General features: G+C 33.6%; 1 protein-coding gene across 8 annotated transcripts in view; it reads left to right on the plus strand.

The window, feature by feature from the left end:
• LOC122521383 (IQ motif and SEC7 domain-containing protein 1) overlaps positions 1 to 9,336 on the plus strand; it is an 83,068-nt gene extending 73,732 nt beyond the window's left edge. For 7 of the 8 annotated variants that reach the window (XM_043642064.1, XM_043642071.1, XM_043642069.1 and 4 more), the window contains 7 exons: positions 4,151 to 4,492; positions 5,101 to 5,647; positions 6,079 to 6,438; positions 6,603 to 6,976; positions 7,073 to 7,728; positions 7,834 to 8,175; positions 8,284 to 9,336. In XM_043642064.1, coding sequence (XP_043497999.1) covers positions 4,151 to 4,492; positions 5,101 to 5,647; positions 6,079 to 6,438; positions 6,603 to 6,976; positions 7,073 to 7,728; positions 7,834 to 8,175; positions 8,284 to 8,558 — 2,896 coding nt within the window. In that variant the 3' untranslated portion in view covers positions 8,559 to 9,336. The remainder of the gene's footprint in view (positions 1 to 4,150; positions 4,493 to 5,100; positions 5,648 to 6,078; positions 6,439 to 6,602; positions 6,977 to 7,072; positions 7,729 to 7,833; positions 8,176 to 8,283) is intronic. The other variant, XM_043642072.1, reaches the window with a different exon arrangement.
• The last annotated feature ends 266 nt before the right edge of the window (positions 9,337 to 9,602 follow it).

Consider the following 9,602-nt stretch of genomic DNA (forward strand, 5'->3'; position numbering starts at 1 on the left):
TACTACCAAACTAGTCCCCCAGCCGGAAACTTTTAGCACTCGCCTATTGAATTATCCTATCGAAAAAAAAAAAACAAAAAAGGACTCAAATATTTCTATAGAATTTTTGTAAAATAATATGATTCTAAGAAACACTGTGAAATATATATATATATATATAAAATAAGAAAGAAGATCTTTCAAAGAATTATATCTTACGTAAGTTTATTTAATCGAGGACGACGACGAAGTTGATTACGTAAAACCGACTACTACGATCTCTAAAGAAACTCATGTAAGGTTCGAGTGTCATGGTCGTCGTTCTAACACATGCTCATATCCATTCGGTATCTTCCTATATACCTGCTGACTAGGTAAAAGGAGAAGAAGAACAAGGGGGGAGGGGGGGTACGATAAAAAGTACGTAAATTGAAACGAACACTTGTATTTTTTTTAACAAAAAAAAAAATAAAAAAAATTTTGGGCGCGAGAAAAAGATGATGCATCGCATTTTAAATAAACAAAAAGAAAGAAGAAGAAAAAAAAACAAAAAATAAGGAAGAAGAGTTGAACGCGTGGCCCTTGTCCCCCCCTGTCCCCCCTGTCCACTCCCTCACCCCTTTTTACCTCGAACTCTGTCTTTTATCTTTCTTCATTTGATCCTTCGTCCTTCTTCAACTTTAGTTGAATCTCTCTCTCTTTCTAACGTCCTTTCTCGTGGAAAGGAAGGTAGGATCCTTCTTTCCTTCCTTCCTTTCATGTGGCAGCTGTCGTTCTCCTTCAAGAATAACGCAACAGCACCACCAGCTCTTTCCTTTAACTTCAGTTCAGTCGATCTCTTGCTCTCGAACTCGCAAGACACTTCAAGTATCTCTCCTCTTTTTTCAAAGTGATTTTTATCTGCGAGGAGTCCTCGATTATATTTTCTCCTGTGAATTTCAACGTTTTTTTTCTACCTATTTCTTTTTTTTTTTTTTTTTTGTATATTGGGTCTTACATCGGAAGAGGACAAAATTTGTGTCGATTTTTATAAAGCTAATTGTAGTTAGTGTTTTTCTATCCCCCCCCCCTAAAACTATTTTTTCTTTTTAAATATCTTTGCATCGATTTGTTGTGAATCGTTTTATACGTTGATGAGTGTTTCGATAATTATCGTTAAATTTTGGATGATTTTGATCATTGTGATTTTCGTAACGTATAGTTAACTGTCCTTCGTTAAATAGTGGAAATTAATTTTGTCGTTTTTTGCTTGCGTATTTTTTTATGAAAAAAAAATATATCAAGCATCGAAAATATATTAGTTATTAATTCGTTTCTCTAATGAGAGAAACAAAATTGAATTTAATAACAATATGTATTGATTTTTGTTCATACGTATATATAATATAATAAAAGAAAAGCTGTAATGTTTCATTAAAAAATATATCTGCAACTCGTCAGATTCGTAATATTGGTATACACGTTTTGATGCATACAAAAAAAAAAGTATTAAAAATACGCGACACACGATAAATCGAATAAAATAAATTAAAATTGAATATAATTGCCGAGTAATCGAAGAAAAATAAATAATAATAATGCGTGAAAAACGAGCTATGATAAGATCGCGTTTACGTGAAATTCGAACGAATTCGATCGAAAATTGTGATTCGAGAAAAATGACGAAATTAGAGGAAAATTATTCGAACAAATCGAATGATCAGTTTAATCGTTGTCAACGTTTTTCAACGATGAATGGAAATTATTGCAACGACATGATGACGATGATGATACATTATACTAGAAGAACGAAGAGTGGTCTTTATTTAAAGGAGACCCATAAAACCACCCAGGATTTTACTTGCCTTTGTAACTCGTCCTTATTGTTGGGGTACGTTTTTTAAACCAGAAATGGCTTAGTAAAGGAAATAAAAAAAACGTTCTTATACTTTTCTTAGAGTAAAGAAAACGAAGGGTGCATTTTTAATTTGAACTAACGACGATTTCGTTTCGTACTGCAGACTACTTTCCTCAAATATTACTGTTTATATAAGTGTAATATAATAATAAGTACTATATATTATATATACATGGTATGATTTTTCAATTTAATTATTTTATATTTTAAATTAAAAAAAATATATATATATATATATTTTTTTTAATTTTTTATATATTTTATTTTATTATTTTTATATATTATATTTTAATAATTTTTATATATTTTATTTATTATAATTTTATATATTATATTTTATTATTTTATTTTATATATTTAATTTTTTATATATATATAATATATTCTCTTAAATGGTATCACTTTTTACACACACACACAAGTATAGAAACGTTCGACAAGATAAACGTTACAAATTTAAGTTAATACGAAGAGAAAAGGTTAATTACTAGCTCAGAGTGAGAATGGTGATTGTATAAAATGTTTAAAGGATAGAATTACTAGGTGGGAAAATCGTTCAGTAGTTGCTACTAACGTTTCATTATCTTCTTTCTTCTAATTATACAACCTGACATCGTTAAAGTCGAGTAAATAGGTTAAACATCATTTTTGTTTCTTTTTGGCAATTTCTTTTGTCTCTTTTATATTTCTCGATAGAAAAGTTTTCCCTTCTTTCGTAAAATTTCGCTTGAAATTCACGCTTGATTTGGTCCCTTCTATTACTAAATGTATCAGACACCCTGTGAATAATTTCGCGCACCTGCCGGCTAGCCACAACTCCTCTCTCTCTCTCTCTCTCTCTCTTTGCGATTATGAAAACTGTATTGTATTGATTATGGAAAATACATAAAGAGAGACAGAGAGAGAGAGAGAGTTGAATCCGGTGATTATAAAATTGGTCTAAGTTAATGATGAGCAAGCTTTGTTTTGTATTCAAAATGAAAAACTTAATAATTCATAGAAGCCACATCACGAAAAACGTATTATATTTAATATTTAATATGTTAATCAACAAATTTGAATTTATTTATGGGATGTTAGGATATTTGTTATTCCCGACACATACATATAATTTATTTATTACAATATATAATACTTGACTTCGTATTTCTTATTTGTAAATATTTTTAATATCGGATGAAATTACTCGAAACTTTAAACAAAATGATTTTTCTTTTTAATCTAACAAGCACAGAAAGAAAAGTAAATATAATTTATTCTCGAAAAATAAAATTCTTTTTGTCTAATACAATTTTGATAATTGTATTCATACGTGTAAAACAAAATATAATACCTGTTGTGTGGCTTCTTTTAATATCTGAAATGACTTATACGACTTTCATAATCACCGGCACGCTTATCTAATCTTTTAGTATAAATAAAATGATTCGATATTTTACGTCATATCTAGAAAGAAAAAAGCAATATATATATATTAAAAAAAAGAAAACTTATGATATCAGCATGTGTACATATATGCTCAAACACTTGAAACTTTATCTACCAAGGACAGTTTTTCATTTGAAATCGATCGATGACCATCATGTGTCGAAACAATAGGGTACTTCCCTCTTTCTCTATTTTTCTCTCTCTTTCTCTCTTGCAATGATGAACGAAAGCCCCGAGAAAATTGCATTTGGTAATCACGCGAAGCGGATATTAAAAAAGAGAGGCACGTAACTATCGTTGTTTAAATGAGATGATAAAAAACGGGAAATAGGTATAATAACGTTAACCTTGGGTTTGATTACTCCGTTCCCACGCCCTGTCTGGAACATACATCTACATGCACATATTTTCTTTTTAATAACATAAATTTCCTAGAGAGTGGATCTTACAAATAATCTTTTCATTGTAATTATATTTAGGATGCATATTTATAGTCTTCTATTTATTGCTTGCAAATCATCGAATGCGGTTAAAGTGCGTTGGTGGTTGAATCGGTATTTCGTATGTGGGTTTTTAATTATAAGTGACCAATTAAATTGAGTTGCATGTATTTCATTATCATTATTATAATTATTATTATTATTACTTATAAATAATAAATAGAAAACAAATTTATATTAATGATAGTATAATATTATAATATTATACTATAAATGTATTATTTGATATTTATTTAGTAAATGAAAATAACATATACTAAAAATAAACAAATTTAAATGATCAGTACGCATATATAAGAAAATATTTCAATTCCACCTAACATCATAATGTTATTTTCTGTTACAGTTTTCCACAAAAGATGGAACGTCCATCGCATAGTTCGAACGTTAATCAAATGCATGGTGGAAATGTGCACGGTGTTTATTCATCAGGAAGTCAGACCAGTCTCTCAACATCCTACGTCACTGGACAATCTTACATGCAGGGTCAAAATTACGCACATGGTGCATACTCATCGCCCAATGTACACACAGGCTATCCACATACCACCTACTCTCAACCACAAAGTTATGGTACTATGGTACAGGGATATGGTGGACAACCCCAAATGGCTTACCAACAAAATCATCTTAAAAAAGGGACCGTAAGAAACGGTGATGTCTTGAAGAGATGCAGACTTCAAACTGCGTAAGTATTTCTACTAATTTTTTTTCCTTCTTTCTTCCTTCTCGTATTATTATCTTTCGTTTTATCTTCCTTGTTTATCTAACGAGGACAAGGAGAACACGTGCAATATTTAAAAGTCCGCGAGCACAATACGAGACTTCTTCCTGACCCAAAATTTTCTGCGAGCTTTCTGTCTCTATCTCTCTCTCTCTCTCTCTCTCTCTCTTTCTCTTTCCTTCCTGTTTTTTGTTTTGTTTATTATACGATACACGAGTCGAACGAGTCGATTCAATCGATTACGGTCTTGACTTACTTTTATGGATGTACTTGCTTACTCGCCAAGGTTCGATCACGTTTTTATGAAAGAACGTTGAATTATGCGGGTGAAGAGAATAAAACAAAGAGAAAGAAAGAGAGAGAGAGAGAGAGAGAGATAAGTCCGTGAAACGCTTGTTAAAAGGTCGACCTAATTAGCAGAGAAGATGTCGGAGTACTTAAGGTCGAAATGAAAGAAAAATAAAAAAGATTCTTCCTCTTCTTCTTCTTCTTCTTCTTCCTCTTCTCCTACTTCTTCTGCTTCTTCTTCTTCTTCTTCTTCTAAGTACTCGACTTTATATATCGTTCGACAGGTATGAACTCTCTCAGGATCTTCTCGACAAGCAAATCGAGATGTTGGAACGAAAGTATGGAGGTGTTAAGGCAAGGAATGCAGCATTGACGATTCAACGTGCGTTTAGAAGGTACACGTTGTTGAAAAAGTTTGCCGCAATAACGGCAATGGCAAAAGCTGAGAAAAGATTGAGTAGAAAACTACAAGACCCAGTTGATCGTCCAATTAATGCGAATGACCACGAAAGGATGGCCTATCATAATCAGATATATATACAACAAACGCAAACAGCAAATAGACCGATGCCTATCAGGAGTATGTCGCTTAGGGAGAGGAGACACGTCGATAATTCACAATCACCGATACCCAGAAGTCAAAGTGGAAGATGTGAGATTCAAATAGGTGGTGGACATCAACACGGAAATCATAGCTTGCATCAAAGTGGTAGACATACGCCATCGTTAGCACCTAGTCCGTGCAACAGACATCAGCCTTTACCACCTAGCCCTTGCTGGGAATCGAGCTCTCAAGAGAGTGGCTCCAGTATCCATTACTACAATCCACAGGTGACTGAAAATCGATATTAGTATTAGTAGTAGTAGTAGTGGTAGTAGTAGTAGTAGTAGTAGTAGTAGTGGTAGTAGTAGTGTAGTAATAGCAGTAGTAATAGAAGTAGTTCTGCTAATATAACGGTAGATAGTAGAAACGTCACCCTCGGCGGACCTTGCCGGGCTATCGGTTTACTTACGAATTGATATTACGATACCGTCTCCATTGCTTCGAAATTCCGTTAAAAGTATCGGTATAATACAGTAGGCGCGTAAAGACTAGTTATGAAATCCTTTCCTACACTTGTAAATCGATCCTCCGTGCTAAGATATCATATTTACCCCTATTACACATTCCAAAGAACTTATACACATATCCCATATTTCGAATAGATTCGGTTTGATACCAGAAGTTCGAGTCTATAGCGTTGTAATTTACTCGTTTTTAGGATACCTTGTGTGGTCTTAGACAAGATACACCCCCTAGAGATTTACTTCGAACACCATGCACTTCTCCGTCTGGGCCACACAATCTTCAGACCCCGATAACGCAGAACTGGAACAACACGAGCCAACTTAGCTCTGCCGGTAGATCCAGGGGTTCCGGTAAGAAAGTTCCACCGGAAGTTCCAAAAAGAACGTCTTCCATCACGTCGAGATCAATGGAACCGCGTCACAATGGTCTGAGCAAAAGCGTAGAAAACGGTAGCCTGAGCTCAGTCCAAAGTTCCGGTAGCGACTCCACCAACTGTGAGAGTTCCGAGGGTGACGCTCAGAGAGGGTCACCGGTATGGAAACACAAAGGAATCGTAAGAACATTTTCGCTTTGTTCATTTGCACACAGATATATTTACACGTACACACATTATATACAGATACACACAGAGAGGAGAACTGTTCCTCCTCTCTTATCTATATTTTCGAGCTTATTAAATTCATCTAACGAATTTTATCCTTTAACTTTTACGATTAGTCGAGTTCACCTGAACATCAAGATTGTGCGAGTCATACCACGGACACTGGGACGATAATAAATAGCGTTAAGGATCTGAGTCATTCGCATGCTAGTTCAAGTTATCAATTACCTTTAATGGACCATGCCGATTCATTACCACAAACAAGTTACAAAGTATCCGAGACTGTGAGGAAACGTCAATATAGGGTTGGATTAAATCTTTTCAATAAAAAGCCCGAAAGAGGAATAAACTATTTGATAAGACGAGGATTTCTCGAGAACAGTCCACAGGGAGTAGCGAGGTTTCTCATTAGTAGAAAGGGATTATCCAAACAGATGATCGGGGAATATCTTGGGAATTTACAAAATACCTTTAACATGGCGGTATTAGAGTAAGTGTCATTTTTTGTTTTGAAAAAAAATATTCGCATAAATAGAAACACATAATTTATTTGCTTACAACGATTTTCTTCTCTTATCACTTTTAGATGCTTCTCTCAGGAATTAGATTTATCGGGTATGCAAGTAGACGTTGCATTGCGAAAATTCCAAGCGTACTTTAGAATGCCAGGAGAAGCACAGAAGATCGAACGATTAATGGAAGTTTTCAGTCAACGTTACTGCCAATGCAATCCCGACGTTGTATCGAGATTACGATCGGCGGATACAGTATTTGTCTTAGCCTTTGCTATAATCATGCTGAATACGGATTTACATACGCCAAATCTTAAACCGGAACGTAGAATGAGACTTGATGATTTCGTTAAGAATCTCAGGGGTATTGATGATTGCGGTGACATCGATAAAGACATACTCGTTGGCATTTACGAGAGAGTCAAGGACAACGAATTTAAACCAGGATCGGATCACGTATCCCAAGTTATGAAAGTCCAAGCTACGATAGTTGGGAAGAAACCAAATATGGCTCTACCGCATAGAAGATTGGTCTGTTACTGTAGACTATACGAGATACCGGATATTTACAAAAAAGAAAGACCCGGGGTTCATCAGAGAGAGGTTTTCCTTTTTAACGACTTGCTCGTCGTTACAAAAATTTTGAGCAAGAAAAAGAACAGCGTAACTTACACCTTCAGACAAAGTTTCCCGCTTTGCGGTATAATCGTAACGTTATTCGAGGTTCCTCGTAAGTAAATTTATTTATCTCAAAATCTTTTCAATTAATTATTGAATAATTTATCAATAACTTTTAGTATAATCGCGCACGATATTATGTATATATCTCTTGTAGACTATCCATACGGAATAAGATTATCTCAACGAGTAGATAGTAAAATCTTAGTCACATTCAATGCAAGGAACGAACACGATAGATGTAAATTTGTGGAAGATCTTCGCGAGTCTATCAGCGAAATGGATGAAATGGAAACATTGAGGATCGAAACGGAATTAGAACGACAAAAGAGTAGTAGAGGTGCGAGAGGTGGCGCGGAGAACAGAGATTCTGGTGTAGCTGACGTTGAAGTGTGTCCTTGTCCAGGACCATGTTCCGAAAGATCAGAAACCGTTGACATGGATTCACAATTGAAACGATCTGCATTGAGTAATTCGTTACTTGATATACACGAACAATGTAAGCATATAAAAAGGAGCATGAGATTGTATACATCCAAAGAATAGAGAGATTCTGTTCTTTTAATTGATATAATGTATAAATGAATTATTTATATACTATTTTCAGTCGCTGGTGAGAAACCGCAACGTCGTGGGAGTGTAGGCTCGTTAGATAGCGGTATGTCAATTTCTTTTCAATCCACTTCTGCCAGTTCTATGAGCCAGGGAATCAAACATCCCGGACAACAAGTTCATCCTGTACACCCGGGTACTACGATTCCTGGTGTTAGCAAAGGCCTCGCTCAGCATCCATCTTTTTTAGGCGGCCTCTTTGCTAAACGCGAAAGAAAGTTATCACAATCGGAAGACTCAACTCCTTATAGTCGTACTACGGAAGTATAATGTTTTCTTCCAATAGTATTTAAGATACGCAAACGAAATATGTTCAGTTTTATTTTAGTACGCTTTGTGCAAATATTGAACTGTCATAAATACTTATTGAATACGATCATTTAAACGAAAATTTAATTTTCTCAAATATATATTTTTCAAATTAAAAAATACAAATTATAATATAAACATATTATCTTAATATATACTTTCTTTCTTATTATTTTATTTATATCAATTGTTTATGTTTTATCGTATCAATCACGTGATTTATTTTTCCTTGTAATATAATATTATAATCGGAATATTATACATTGCACTTTACAATTGTATAAATATGCGAGCACTATTTTATATTATTACATTGTTATATACATACGTATATTATATAATATTACTTAAATTCCGACATTTAAAGTACTACCTTAAAGTGTAAAATCTGTATTTATTTGATCGGAAGTTAAAGTGTGTGGGTCGTAAGTTTCTCGTTGATTTTAAAGATTAATTATTCTTCCTTGAGACCATTTAGGCTAATTTTTGTTAACGAATTGTAAAACAACAAAGTCTAAATATAATTCTAAAAAAAAATTTCCCATAAAAGAATAATTAATTTTTTAAATCACTTAAAGAAAATCTCGACTGTTGCTCACCCCCTTTATTTCAAATTATTCTTAAGAAAAATATAATATATTATTTAAAAAGATTTGTATTATTTTTTTTTTTTTAACGACGACAGTTTATATTACGAAGCGCACTAAAAAATTGACAAACGAGATGATAAATACCCTAATACTTAAAAGGAAAAAAGATGAGAAACAACACGTCGATATATTAAATTTATTGGATTGGGCAGGATCCAATCATCGTGATCGCTTGGACGTTCTCGGAGAAATTTAAATAAAAAAAAAAAAAAACAGATCCCTTTATCGAAATGTGTATAGTATTTATTTGCCCTAATATCTAACTTGGGGTCTTTTTTTTCTTTCATATATGATATTTATAATATGAGGAAAGAATGTTGTGCGTGTGTGTGTGTGTGTACGTGTGATGAACGAT

The sequence above is a fragment of the Polistes fuscatus genome, unplaced genomic scaffold (assembly GCF_010416935.1).
Source record: "Polistes fuscatus isolate 324 unplaced genomic scaffold, CU_Pfus_HIC Scaffold4, whole genome shotgun sequence".
Lineage (NCBI taxonomy): Eukaryota > Metazoa > Arthropoda > Insecta > Hymenoptera > Vespidae > Polistes > Polistes fuscatus.